General features: G+C 55.3%; 1 protein-coding gene across 1 annotated transcript in view; it reads left to right on the forward strand.

The window, feature by feature from the left end:
* The window catches only part of DISP3 (dispatched RND transporter family member 3), a 58542-nt gene extending 44733 nt beyond the window's left edge, over nucleotides 1-13809 (forward strand). Inside the window, exons 11-21 of the mRNA XM_032775428.2 lie at nucleotides 1425-1547; nucleotides 2246-2382; nucleotides 3160-3341; nucleotides 4159-4289; nucleotides 4412-4587; nucleotides 5940-6066; nucleotides 7461-7606; nucleotides 8337-8496; nucleotides 8992-9105; nucleotides 10964-11130; nucleotides 12353-13809. Coding sequence (XP_032631319.1) covers nucleotides 1425-1547; nucleotides 2246-2382; nucleotides 3160-3341; nucleotides 4159-4289; nucleotides 4412-4587; nucleotides 5940-6066; nucleotides 7461-7606; nucleotides 8337-8496; nucleotides 8992-9105; nucleotides 10964-11130; nucleotides 12353-12715 — 1826 coding nt within the window. The 3' untranslated portion in view covers nucleotides 12716-13809. The remainder of the gene's footprint in view (nucleotides 1-1424; nucleotides 1548-2245; nucleotides 2383-3159; nucleotides 3342-4158; nucleotides 4290-4411; nucleotides 4588-5939; nucleotides 6067-7460; nucleotides 7607-8336; nucleotides 8497-8991; nucleotides 9106-10963; nucleotides 11131-12352) is intronic.
* The last annotated feature ends 526 nt before the right edge of the window (nucleotides 13810-14335 follow it).

A 14335-nucleotide genomic window follows, 5' to 3' on the forward strand; every position in this document is an offset into this window, starting at 1 on the left:
CTGAGATACTTAAGAACTGCCTAGGGGACACTGAGGCACCAACACAGTATTCAGAGCAAACATTAGGAACAGTCCCAGTTCGTCACACAGGCGTGCTGCCAAATCCGCGGGACTGGGGACCTCCCGCAGGCAAGCTGCCGAAGGCAGCCTGCCTGCCGTGCTTGGGGTGGCAAAATACCTAGAGCCGACTCTGCTCCTATCAATACCAACGTCTCTTGCCTTCTTCTGAGCCCTCCTTGGCTGCCCTCTCTCCCGTTTCCCTCTGCACTGCTGGCTTCCGTGGCCCGCTAGACGTGCCCAGGGACTTGAGGAGGGAGAGAGATTCCTGTCGTGTCGGACCCCTTTTCCCCATGCTCTCCAGTGTTCTCAGCTCAGATGCATGGGAAGGAGAAACCCAGGGATTAGGGAGCAAATGTTCCCTTCCTGCCATGGTGATCAGTGTTAGCCCCACGCTTGTGAGCAAGAGCCGCCCCTTTCTGGACACCTGGGGTTGCTGGTGGGATTTGTCACCTTGGTGTCCATGTCTATTGGCTGACAGCAGGCAAAGGCCCGTGCTCTGAACTTCTGTCTCTAAGAAGGCCGTGCAGGGTAGGGGTGGCAGCCTGCCAGCCCTGGGGACTGGAGGAGGGAAAGCAGAAATGCAAGCGCTCAGCACAGTCTGTCTCTGGGAGCTCACGGCCCTTCCCCTCCACAGCAAGAAATGGCCACACCAGCCAGGATCTGGCTGGGGGCAACTCCAGGGGAACTCCCCTCCCACTGACTCCAGGGCAGCGCTGCTGCTGCTGGAACTGAGACGGAGATGTTAGCCCTGTGCAGAGCCCCAGGGGGAGTGATATTGAGGTTAAGTTAAACCCTCTCTTTATCTCCACCTATGCTGCTGTGACAGCTGGTCTCCTCCTCCCGCACCCCTCTAAGGGAACTTTGCCCGGATGGCTGAACATTGCCCTGTTCTACCTGTGCTGGGCGTGGGGCCGAGGTGCTGGAGGTCCCGGGGTGTGACCGGCCCAGGAGCAGGGAGCGCTGGGTGTGGGGCCGAGGTCCTGGAGGTCCCGGCGTGTGATCGGCCCAGGAGGGGGGAGCATTGAGTGTGGGGCCGAGGTGCTGGAGGTCCCGGGGTGTGACAGGCCCAGGAGAGGGGAGCACTGGGTGTGGGGCCAAGGTGCTGGAGGTCCCGGGTGTGACCGGCCCAGGAGGGGGGAGCGCTGGGTGTGGGGCCAAGGTGATGGAGGTCCCGGGGTGTGACCAGCCTGGGACAGGAGCACTGGGTGTGGGGCCAAGGGGATGGAGGTCCTGGGATGTGACTGGCCCAGGAGAGGGGAGCGCTGGGCGCTGGCCAAAGTGATGGAGATCCCTCTGTGTTACTGGCACACCGAGCTCTGACAATGCCATTCTCGTTTTCCTCCCTGACTAACCTTATGGGACAGGTTTGTTTCAGGAAAAGCCCCACAATCTGCAGAGCAATATCCGAACCTCCTTGGAGAAGAAGAAACGGGGCTCGGGGCCCCCTTGGGGGAGCAGAGGGGGCACGGCTGATACTGTGCAGCAGGGTGAGTGCACAAGGGAACTGGCCGTTGCTCATTCTGTCCTGTCACCGATTTGTGGCCGGGCCCGAGATCCTGTCTGGGAAGGGACCTAACAAAGGTGGACTCTGAACAGATAGAAAAGGGACGTAGCTTCAGATGCCTCCCTACCAAGCCCTGATTTGATGCTGGGCATCATATGGTTCAGGGAGTGACAAGCCACTGAGAACATTCTCCTTCCTCCTGCCCCAAAATAGTCGTTGCTCCCAGCGCTTCAACTTGTCAGAGCTGCACAGCAGACAGGCACTTGGGAAGAGCAGCTTAACAGAGTGGCAGTGTGGTCTAGTGGTCTGAGCATGCGACCGGGAGCCAGGAACTGCGGAGTCTAGTCACCGCTCTGCTACTGACTTGCTGCCGGGCTTTGGGAAGTCATTAAACCTGTTAGTTTCTTCAACCTGTACCCCAGGGGGTCAGATCTGGAGCTTCATAGCCCCAACGGGGTCAGTAGGTCTCCATAGCTTGAGCCAGCTCAGGATCTGGCCCCGTGTTCACAGAGCATGTTGGAAATGGCTCCATCCTGTGGAGAGGCAGAGAGTTTTGTTTGGCTAGCACTGGGGAGAGGATAGACCGGACGCCCTCTGCGTTCGCTCCCCTGGTTTGTAGCATTAGCCGACCGATAAATGTCTTTCACCACCGCCCAGCTGACTGTAGTGTGTTTTTTCTAGATCCTCAAGGGACTGTGTATATCTCCAAGTCCAAAGGCCAGGGCAGGCCAACCATCTACAGGTTCTCCCTCAATGCCAGCATTCCTGCCTCGTGGCAGATGGTGTCCCCGGGAGATGGAGAAGTTCCTTCGTTCCAGGTGAGTTAAGTGTGTGCATTAGACTCTTTTACAGCACGCTCACATTGCAGAGCCTCCTGCTCTGCAGGAAGCCAGTAGGAGCTCAGAAATGGCATCAACAGGGCACTGCTGTGAGGAAGCTCGCATGGCTGGCTTCCCAGTTGGCACGGACAGGAACATTGCTTGTGTCCTACCCGGTGCTTCTGGGATGCCAGGTGTCGATACTGGGCTGCTATTGTGCCACCGTTCATCCCAGAGCCACTGCTGGAGAGCAGGCGGGAGGCAGCGAGGGATAAGAACTGGCCTGGGTTCCTCAGCTGAACTGACCTGCGGGAGGTTTCTGAGCCATTCTGGAGTCCCATGGGCTGAATTCTCGCTTTGTCCGTCTGTCCATGTGCAGGCAGGGCAGCCGAACGGCTCAATCGCAGCCTGAGGGGCTGAGCCAGGCCTGCACAAGGACCCTGATGGCTGTCCAGCGGAGATCCCCCCTGGCACATGATTTGCAGCAGGGCTGAGCAACCACAGCTCCAGCTGCAGTCTGGGGGGGTCCAGCTCCTCTGACAGCCAGGCTCTAGCTGGATCCAGCTCCCCATGCTCAGGGAGGAGGCAGAGGCATGGGAGGGCCAGGTCTGGGTGGCAATGGATTAGCTCCTCCCTACAGAATCTTTTCTCTCTGGCCCTGTGAGGGCTCAGGGTAAAGCAGGGGTGGGGGGTGCGTGATGCTAACGTCTCTTTGACCTTTGCCTGCTGTGCGGCACTGTGCGGTTAAGTGTCTGTTTTCATTAATCCATTGCTTAGGTGTATAGAGTTCCTTTCGGTAACTTCACCAAGAAGCTGACAGCTTGTGTGTCCACAGTAGGGCTGCTTCAGCAGACGAGCCTCCGGAAATGGATGATGACCACCTTATCCTGCAATGCCAAGAGAGGCTGGAAGTTCGACTTCAGTTTCTACGTGGCGGCCAAGGAGCAGCAGCGAACGCGGTAACCATCCCAACCGGGTTCAGAACCGTAAATGCTCAGCAGCCTGGGAGTGGCGCTGCCTCGTGGTCAGTGCAAGGAGCTGAGAAATCAGGATGCCCAGGTCTCTCCTCAGCTCTGCCACAGACTCGCTGTGTGACCTTGGGCAAGAGGCTTTGTTTCTCTGAGCCTCGGTTTCCTCATCTGCAAAATGGGTCAAATTCTGCTACGTATTGTGGCCTGTTGCCCTCTTCTGGGTAGAATTGGAATTACTCAGCTATGCACTATAGCCCCTTCTGGCTCATGGAGAGTCTAGCCTCAGGAGGTTCTGAGTTCGGCATGTGTCCGTGGCGCCCTGCCCAGGGAGCTCTGTGAAGTCATGAGGTTGTTGCTATACTCTCAAAGATTCATAGACTTAAGGTCAGAAGGGACCATCACTGTCATCTCTCACCTTAGCAAAGGCCACCGGGGTCCCAGGGTGGGAAGTTCTGTCCAGGAGTGTGGGATCATCGATGCTGCTAGTGTAACGAATGGATGGTTGTTAGTGGTTTCCTTATGTGATAGCCAAGAGAGGGATTTCTTTCTATATGTGGCTGTGGGCAGTGCAGATACCCCGCTCCTGTGGGCACAAACCCATGACATCTTTTCACTGCTTCTTCAGAGCTTCTTTCCCTCCCTCACCTGCCCCCTTCTTCCCTCTCCTCCCCCTGGCACAGTTTCCATTGCCAAGCCCCTAAGCCTGCTTCCTAAGGGCCCGGCCGCACTGAGCTGTTTTGGGCTGGCATCTCGCGCCCATCTTGCTGTGCTGGGCGCTCCGTCATGCCCTCTGTTTGCCCTACAGGAAGCTGTATTTTGCCCAGTCGCACAAGCCCCCTTACCATGGCCGAGTGTGCATAGCACCCCCTGGCTGTCTTCTCAGCTCTAGCCCGGACGGACCCAACAAAGGCTTCCTCTATGTGCCCAGCGAGAAGGGTAAGCTGGAGAGGGCTGCAGGGGGCACGTGGCCACAGCTGCACTGGAAGGGCTGGCCAGGTGGAGTGTTGGCTCAGTTCCTCGCTTTCTCGGCTTGTAACCCTCCCCTCTTTATTTGACAGCGTCCCCCAAGGTGAAGCTCTCGGCCACCTTGGGCTTTAACCCATGTGGGAACGCCGGCTGTGGGAAGCCGGCAGTGCGGCCGCTGGTGGACACGGGGGCCATGGTGTTTGTGGTGTTCGGCATCCGCGGGGTGAATCACACCCGACGCCCAGATAACCACGTCATCGGAGACATGGTACACGTGCTTTCCTGCTTGCGGGCCTGGCAAGCCCTGGGGTGGCTGATGAAGGAGGACTTCCCCAAGTTAGATAGCGCTAATGCCTGCCTCCCCAAATTCTCGTGCACACACTTGACTCTCCAGCAATCTCTCCCCACCCCTGACCAGCTAAAATAGCAGAGGCAGCAGTGCTGCGATGAGGCACTTAATAAAGCACGTTTGTTGTTTGCGAGCTTACTACAGATGGAAATAATTTGAACCAGGGGATCCTGATTTACAACTCTCCAGAGCCCAGGATCTAACCACTTACGTTTGAGACCCTCTGGGGTTTGTTGTGGATCGTAGATGGGGACCCAAATCAGACTCAGAGTGGGAACTTGGCTGAAAGCTGGACTATGGAGCAAGAGCCATTGCTGCATAAGTATTGTCTGGCCTGCGGTGAGGTAATAGATTAAATAAATACGAGACAGTTGCTCTAGGGAAAGTCAGATTGTCCATGTGCAGCCTAGTTCCCAAATCTGCTAGCCGGACACATGGATGCTGCTTCCCCAACAAACACCTGCTTACCTCCATTTCCAGGCAACTGCAGACACTTCCCATAGTGCAGTGCCACTCTGGAATGCAGCCAGGGTCAGAGCTGCAGGTCCCACAAGGAGCTGTCTGGGCTGCTCCTACAGGAGGAGTAGGGGGTCCGTCTGCTTATTCAGCATCTGATCAGCCATGCTGTGAATGCCCTTGTGGTCACTTGCCCACACTCCCCTCGTCTAGCCTGGGCGTTTGATTGTCTAGGGCCTGCTCTGCCCTGGGTTTGTACCAGTCTAATGGGGAGTTAAATCAGTCCAAACCCTGGTGTGGATGCAGTTATATCAGTATAATGGTGCCTCTTCCTTGCAGGAATAAATGATAGAGCTGTAAGCACCGTCACACCAGCAGCGGGTGTGCCACTCTAACTCTACTGGGCTAGTTAAAGGGGTGCTCTTTTGGGGTATAGATGGGGCTTGTATCTCACATGTAGAAAAGCCCTGGGGGTGTAGCTGTAATACCTCCGGAGCTCTGGTTGGATCACCAGACTTGTCTGGATGCTGCTGGGAGCTGGGCAGGGTTATGGGTATGGGGCACCCCAGGCTAACCTGCTGAGCAACCCATATTGCCTCTTCATGCCACTGCTCCTGGTGTCCAAGGCAGGACTCCGGCTCATGGAATTAGGATGCCAGTTGTTCTCTATGCCCAAAGCTGGGGCTCTGGACCATGTGCCCAGCTGCGGGGGTGGAGAACGTGTGGTCAGTCATATGCCCAGGTTCTACCCCACCCACCAGGTGCTGGGCGCGCGCTTCACGTTTCTGGCTCTCGCTGTTGTCTCCTTGTGAAAGGGCAGCGTTATCTACGATGACAGCTTTGACCTCTTCAAAGAGATTGGCAACCTGTGCCTCATCTGCAAGGCCATTGCCAGCAATGCTGAACTGGTGAAGCCAGGAGGGGCCCAGTGCCTGCCCTCAGGTATGTAGGACGAAGGCCACCTGGCCTGATCCTGGGGACAGGTCTCTGTGTACAGGCTGAGCCCGCGCTGTGGGTGGGCTTGGTCAGAGCCGTAGAAATTGCCCCATCCTGTCCTATTCTCCATCTCCCTTCAGATCTTAGCTGAAATCATAATTCCCGAGTCTCCTGCCACCTGCTCCCAGGGGCTGTGACCCTTGGCTCCGTCGCTTTGTCTCGTGCTTTGGGGAGTAGTTAAACAATAGACACTGGGCCCAGTGGAGTTGCTCTCCTAACCATACTGCTAACCTTTTGCTGTGCTCGTAGCTGGGTGTGATCAAGACGTGACCTTAGCCAGACAAGCTGCAGAGGGGATCTTTCAGCTCCCTCCATCTCTATCTTTGTGGACTCACTCTTAGAAGCTCCATCGCGGAGCTTAGAGATGGAACAGATCATCCAGTCCATTCCTGTCACGGTGACTCCATGATGTCAGTGGAGTTCCTCCACTTTACCCGAGTGCAAAGGAGAGCAGGATCTGGCCCACAGTCCCCACAGAGCAGAGACTCTGGATAGTGAACCAGTAACCCCTCCTGGGTACGTGGCACTGCTTCATAGTCACTCACCCGGCATGTCGCATCCCAAGGAGGTATCTCCCTGTGCAAGGACGGCCGGGAGCCCATGGTGGAGATAATGCAGCAAACTTCTGTGTTGGGTGTGGAGGGAGCTGCAAGTTAACCCGTATCGGGAGGAGCCCTGGGGCAGTTTTAGACATGAGTAAGGGAAGGCACCTCAGTAACCTAGGGCAAGGCCAGCAGTGTTCTTGGAGCCGGCCACCCCTGCCTTCAAACAGCTGTCACTCCCCCTGCCAGCAAAACTCTCCTGTTGATTTGGGGTGTCGGTGTTGTCTCCTGACCTTGCAGCTTTGCAACCCGATGCGATGTCTCTCTGCCCCAATGTAAATGCCACCGAGTGTTCAGGAACTGCGTTTGGAGGGGGGGATCCCTGAAGGCAAGCCCCACCCTCTCACAGCTGGGGAAGGGAGGTGAAAAGCTAGCAAGGCAGATCCTAAGCTGGCACAAAGCAGTGCTACTGCATTGACTCCAAGCAAGCTGTGTCGATCCACATCAGCTAAGGGCCTGGCCTAGAGAACACAGGGGGGTCACTGGCCTACCACCCCATCCTGCTGGGAGACTAGCATCTCCTAAGAGGTACCAAATGCCCTCTGGTTCCTTAGAAGCCAGCAGGAGCTGAGGGCTTTCAACTCCTGGTAGGGACAGGCCTGGTGGTGCCAAGAATCCAAATCTATAGCCAGGGCAGAGCAGGTGACAGGAGAAGCAGCTGTTCATGAACAAGAACTGCAACTCTGTCTTCTCTGCCCCTTCACTCCTGTGTGTCCTCCCCCCTCTCTCTCTCTCCAGGCTACAGCATCTCCTCCTTTCTGCAGATGCTGCACCCCGAGTGTAAGAACCTCCCTGAGCCGAACCTGCTCCCTGGGCAGCTCTCCCACGGGGCAGTGGGGGTGAAGGATGGCAAGGTGCAGTGGATCTCCATGGCTTTTGAATCGGTGAGGGCGCTTCCCTGTTCCTTCCCCTGCTACCAGCTCCCCCAGCACGCGACGTGGGGGAGCAGGAGGAAAGCAAGCAGCCACGTCTAAGGGGCTGTTCCGATGGTGTCATTGGCTTCCGCATCGATTCTCCCAGATGTTCATGCATTAACCCTGCTCTCTCCAAGGTTCGGCTTTGCAGCACTGCCCTGCTTTATCTGCAAGCATCATTTTGCACTTGCCAGTAGCTGTGCTCCCGCTGCAGGTGGGCATTGACTGCTTGGGGGTGCAAATGACTAAGGCATCTTACTGCTACCATTCGCGCCCACAGAATGGCCGGACAAAGAGGGCCAAGGCTGAGAGCAGGCTGCAGGCCTGGCACATAGATCCCTGAGGTTTTTCTCAGCTGCCCACGCTGTGGACTCCTCCTGGGAGCTGCAAACCCGGCTGCCTCTTCCCCAGCCCTAAAGAGCCTGCCCTGGTGGTTGTGATACTGGTTTTGGCCCATCAGACGGGCTGGCTGGCACTGGCTTTGGGGCAGCCGGGGCACCACGCCCTGGGTTTGGTTGTCGGGTGTGCACGGAGCGGGCGTCCTGCAGACCAGTACACCTGCTTCTCTTGCTGGGCTCCAGAGCAGGGCAGCTGAGTGGGTCCCCGGCTGAGTGGGGAGAGCTGGGGCGGGTAGGCCTGAATGGGGGATGTTGAGGTTGTGTTAGCGACTCTAAGGACCGGCCCATTTGCTTACTTGCAGACGACCTACAAGGGCAAGTCTTCCTTCCAGACCTACTCCGACTACCTGAAGTGGGAGACTTTCTTGCAGCAGCAGCTCCAGCTCTTCCCTGACAGCTCCGCTCTCCGGCACGGGTTCCAGACCTGCGAGCATTGGAAGCAAATCTTCATGGAGATCATAGGCAGGGAGCTTCAGCACCTATCCTCTCCCTCCCCCTCCTCCATCACCCTGGCTTGGTCACGGATCTGCACCCCAACTTTCTTATTCTTGTGTGTTGTGGGAGCACCCCCAGACTGCAGCCAAGATCAGGCAGCCATTGTGCTGGGGGCTGTACGAACAGCTGTCCAGATGCTCACTGCCCCAAGGAGCCCACAGGCTAAAGAGACCAGACAGAACCAGGCTGGGAGGGGAAACCGAGGCCTGGAGAGGAGAAGCGATTTGCCCACTGTCACCCAGCCAGGCAGTGGCAGAGCAGGGGTAGAACTTGGCTCCCCTGACTCCCACTCCATTGCCCCAGCCCCTTCATCCTCCCCATCACGTTTGCCCTAGCGGGAGTTAGTTCCCAGCTGGGCGATCTGCCCCATAGAAAGGTCCTGCTCAGCTCAGCTCAGCTCAGCTGGGAGCGTAGCTGCTGCTGCAGTCTGGGGCTGGAACCAGGCCGCTTGCTCTCTTGCAGGTGTGCAGAGCGCCCTGTACGGTCTCCTCCTCTCACTGGTTATCTGTGTGGCTGCAGTCGCCGTGTTCACCACCCACCTTCTCCTCCTGCTACCCGTGCTGCTCAGCATTTTAGGTAAGAGACCCCAGAGATCGTCGTCTTCTTCCAATTGCCAGCAGGAATCGTACAGGGCTTGATTCTCCTCTCGTTTACACTGCTGTGCTCCTATTGACTGCACTGGAGTCACTGCTGATTTACAACAGAGTGACTCCAGTGGGCCTGATTCTGATCTCGCTTTCGCCAGTGTAACTGCACTGGCCTCTCTCCTGATTGCCCAGAGAGCAGGTGGGAAAGGACTCAGTATCCGCGTTTGCAAAGGGTCCTTATCTTGAAAGTAGATTTTTTTATTCCTGTCTAGTTTCTGAAGCGTTTTCTCTACACAATCCCCTCTATTTGGTTAAATAAGGGTTTTAACTACCCAAACTCCAGCCCTGCGTCTGGTGTATAATAATGTGATTAAGGCCCATGTGCTCTGAATGACAATCATTCTCCTTTCCAAAGATCCTCAGTAGGGGATTATAAACACGGAATATTTTAGTGGGTTCGTTAGTGTTTTAAACACATTTGTAAATAGCTTGCCTCTGCCTAGCTGGTGATTTGACCATATTATGGACTGAGCATGTTGCTAAACTTCCCTTTTTAAAAAGCAAATCTATCATTTGAAAATGATTTAGTCTCCCACTCATGACTCACAAATAAACATCACTTTCTTCTAGAAACCAAACACATGCAGAATGCAGACAAGCAAATCAAAGAGGTTTTGTAACATGGGTGCTGCACCCTCTCCCTTTTGGGCTGTGCTTCATCACCAAAGGTTACTGTTGATCAGTGGTTCTCAACCAGGGGTACACATACCCCTGGGGGTATGCAGAGGTCTTCCAGGGGGTACATCAACTCATCTAGAGATTTGCCTAGTTTTACAAAAGCATAAAAAGCACTAGTGAAGTCAGTACAAACGAAAATTTCATACAGGCAGTGACTTATTTATACCATACACTGAAAGGTAAGTACAATATTTATATTCCAATTGATTTATTTTATAATCATATGGTAACAATGAGAACGTGAGCAATTGTTCAGTAATAGTGTGCTGGAACACTTTTGAATTCTGATGTCTGATTTTGTAAGCAAGTGGTTTTTAAGTGAGGTGAAACTTGGGGGTACGCAAGACAAATCAGCGTCCTGCAAGGGGTCCAGTTCTCTGGAAAGGTTGAGAACCACCGACAGTGGTCGATCAGTCTGTATATCCCCATACATAGTCAGTCGGTCTGTCTCTCTCGTACAGTCCCCAATCACTCTAGTATCTGAGCGACTCAGAATCTGAGAGCATAATTTGGAAGCTCCACTCCTAGGTTCTCAGCAGAGCTGCTGGGGAATTTTTAAGCAAATCGTTTTTCACCAAACAAATAAAGATTCTTAGAAACAGAAACTGTTTGTGGAACCAGGTCTGTGTCGGAGGCTCTCCCCACTTGAAAAAAATCGTAAAAAATTAGACATTCCCAGTTTTCTGGTTTGAAAGGACTTTTTGTTTTGAAATTTAAGCTAATTAGGCTGAAAAAAAAAAAGGGGGGCAAAATCAAAATAAAATCTGTCAATCAGCAGAAATGAGAAAGGTCTAGGGCTTTCTGATTCATGAGTGTTTTCAAGATGTTGACTTTCCATCCCGACGGTAAGAATGTCCAGACTCCCGGAAAACATCTGCTGCAGGAGGAGAGCAGCGTGCCCAGTTCGAGTTCGGGGTCTTTCTCTGTCCGATGTGGGGAGGAAGGGATTGGTTGGCTGGGATGCACTGCGGTCGGCGGCGGTGCACAGGGCCGTAGCTGCTTCATTGACTTCAATGGAGCTGCTCGGATTGATGCTCCCTGTCCAGGGGGTGCAGGCTTGATCTAGCTCGAAGCCTAACTTCGCTTGCTGTTCCCCTTTCTCTGTGCAGGGGTCGTCTGCCTGGTGGTGACCATCATGTACTGGTCTGGCTGGGAAATGGGAGCCGTGGAGGCGATTTCTCTCTCCATCCTTGTCGGCTCCTCTGTCGATTACTGCGTGCATCTGGTGGAGGGCTACCTGCTGGCAGGGGAGAACTTGCCCCTTCAGCAGGCTGAGGTGAGTTCCACCCCGGCCTCTTCCTCACGCTGATGTGGGGGCACATGGACGCTGGCCACAGCAGGACTCTCTCGCATGGAGCGGAGCGGGGAGGGGAAGCAGCAACAAGGCTACATCCTCCTTGGGGGGATTCCTTCCCCCCCATCAGCCCCAGAGGAGTTCCCTTAGGCCCCGCTGCACCCCCAGGCTTTGACACAGGACTCTGCTGCGCTGTGGCTGGCAGAGTGGTGGTTCTGAGACGGGGCCTTGTCCCCAGGACTGGCCCCTCCCTAGTACTTTGCCCTGATGAAGACAGTCCCCGTGCTGGGGTGGTCGCTGGAGTCCAGGGGCCCCCGTCTCTTCCCCTCCTGCTATGAGTATGTCTATCGTGCAGCCAAGACACTGCAGCACCAAGGCTCAATGGCCAGGATGACTGGCTCAGGCTGCGGGGCTGGAAATAGCAGCCTGGCTGTCTGGGCTCGAGCCGGAGCCGGGCTTGGGAACTCGGCAAGGGGGAGGTTCTCTACGCTGCTGGTTTTAACCCTGCGAGCCCAAGGCAGTTGGCCAGGGCTCTGAGGCTTGCTGCTGTGGGTCCTGTATTGCAGTGTAGACACACCCTGAGTGCTGTGCCTCGCTGTGCTTGGCCAGGCTCCTTCGGGGCAGGACAGCTGAAGGGCCAGGAAGTGGCTCTGCTACATCTTTGGCCCCATGCACACTTTTCCCACTCCAGGAGAATGACTGGGGCTAGACATGGGGGAATCTATAATGCAAGGGTCAGAGTTACATCCCTCAAACTGGCGTAACTCCGCTGGCTTCAGGGGAGTCCCTCCACATTGACCCTGGGGTAACGCTGCTTTACAGGTCTTGGCTCTGCTGGGATTGTAACTCGGGTGCAGGCTGTCAGCAGCGGACTTGCACCAGTCCTGTGCGCTCTGTATGGGGGCTGCACTGGTGCCACTTACCCTGAGAGCACTTCTGCACGAGGGGCTTGCACTGCACTGCTTGCAGCTTCGCCAGGGGCTAAAAATAGGGTGACCAGACAGCAAATGTGAAAAATTGGGATGGGAGTGGGGGATAATAGGAGCCTATATAAGAAAAAGACCCAAAAATCGGGACTGTGCCTATAAAATCAGGACATCTGGTCACCCTAGCTAAAAACCCCATGCAGACGAGGCCCCAACCCTCCTGTGCCTTCTGGGTGCAAGCACCCGCTGCCCATTAATGCCGCCATCTGCCCCGCCAGGACGCCACCTCCTGCCGCCAGTGGAGGACGATCGAAGCAGTCCGGCACGTGGGCGTGGCCATCGTCTCCAGCGCTGTCACCACGGTGATCGCCACCGTCCCGCTCTTCTTCTGCATCATCGCCCCCTTTGCCAAATTCGGGAAGATCGTGGCCCTCAACACGGGCGTCTCCATCTTGTACACCCTGACTGTGAGCACTGCCCTGCTGGGTGTCCTGGGGCCCAGCACCTTCACCCGCAGCAGGACTTCCTTCCTCAAGGCTCTGGTGGGGGTTCTCCTGGCTGGCATCCTGGGGCTGTGCGTCTGCCTGGCCCTGCTTCAGAGTGGCGTGAAGATCCCCCTCCCCAATGGGATGTCCCTGTAGTCCCCACGCCGGGCTGCCTACGTCTCTCTTTCTCCCTATTTTTTTAAAAGGATATTTTTTTGTAAAAATGAAAAAAAAAATCCCTTTTTCCGGATGTTTTTTCAACTCCAGAGGCACTTTATTTTCTACTGGGTTTTGCTCTAAACTCGTATTTATTTTGGTGGTGATAGATGGACGGACTGACAGTGTACCAGGGCCTCAGTAACTCACAGCCTCCTTCTCCTTGTTCATTAACGAATGGAGGGTTCGGAGACCCTGGCACCCGCCCGCTGTAGGACATCCCTGTGATGTACACGCCACCACAGACATTCCGCTTAGGCCTTCAAAATAGGACTTAAGGGAGAGGCAGGCCTTGGGAGTTTCATCCCCTGGGCCCGATCCTTGGCTGGGGTAATCTGTCTGCTGATTTACGCCCGCGGAGGGTCAAGGGGGTTTTTGGGGCGCTGGAGAAAGTCTGTTGAGGCTGTCCAAGGGTCAGTGATTCCCAAGGAAACTCCTGCTGCCACTGGTCCGTGTCCCAGCCTGTGGGGACCTAGAGTGTGGCTGTCGTGGGAGTCCTTGGCTGAACTTGCTTGTTGCTTTGGGGTTATGCCTGTTTGGTTTGGCTGATGCAACTTCTGATGTGTCCTTTTCGGGTGCAGTCCCAGAGCCGAGAGCTCAGTGGGGTTTAGGGGTCCCTTTTCCTGAGCGTGTTGTGTGCTAGGAATGCGTTTGCCCAATACTTTATGGGTACGTTCTCCTGCCCTGGCACTAAGGTGAAGCCCTAAGGTACAAGCAGGCACCTCTGTGCCCCAGGTTCATTTTGTCAAGTGAGCTGCTCCAGGAGGCACTGGCATAGGGTCGGCAGCAGGTAGCATCTTCCCCTCTTCACTGGGGGCATTGCGGAGCTCACCTCCACTGTTCTAAACCCAGCTCTAACGGACGGGCCGGTGCTCCCATCTCCCTCCTGGGGCAGGGACCCTCCACAGCTCTATGCAGATAGAGCGTGGGCATATCTACAGTCAGCAATGCAGTCGCTGCTCTGTCTCTCTCCAATCCCAGCAGCCGGGCTAAGGCAGGAACAGCAGCCAGCACCCACGGTTCCTACCACTTATCTCCTGCCGCCGCCACTGGGAAGAGAACCCTGGGCCTTCAACCCCACTGCACAGACCCCTGCCATTGGCAGCAATGATGCACGTAGCCCTTGTCCTATTGATAAATGGGTGAGGGCTCATCTTATGTGCTTTGGTGCAGCTGCCGGCTTGGAGCAGATGGTTTATATTAAAATAGAATGAAATTGCAAAGTGGCGCCGTTATCGAGTACATTTTAGGCATCACTGATTCCATCATATTCTTAAAATGGAAATAACGAAGTGTGGGCATTGATATGTGGCACATCTGTTCCCCGGCAGAAGGGGCGTGGGACAGGCCCAGTGGGATCAGCATTAAACATTATTTACCAGGAGACGCGGCAGCAGGAGTGGGGCTGGGCTCATCATTTCTTTTCAGTTCCTGAATCCCCGGTGGATTCGGGTTTGCTATCTCGATTGAACGGCCCCTTTTAAAACATGTAAGCGCCTAGTGGGATTCGATCTCTCCATCCCCCTTTCACTGCCTGGGCTGGTGACCACATCACTGAGC

This window comes from Chelonoidis abingdonii, chromosome 23, assembly GCF_003597395.2.
Source record: "Chelonoidis abingdonii isolate Lonesome George chromosome 23, CheloAbing_2.0, whole genome shotgun sequence".
NCBI classification, from domain to species: Eukaryota; Metazoa; Chordata; order Testudines; family Testudinidae; genus Chelonoidis; species Chelonoidis abingdonii.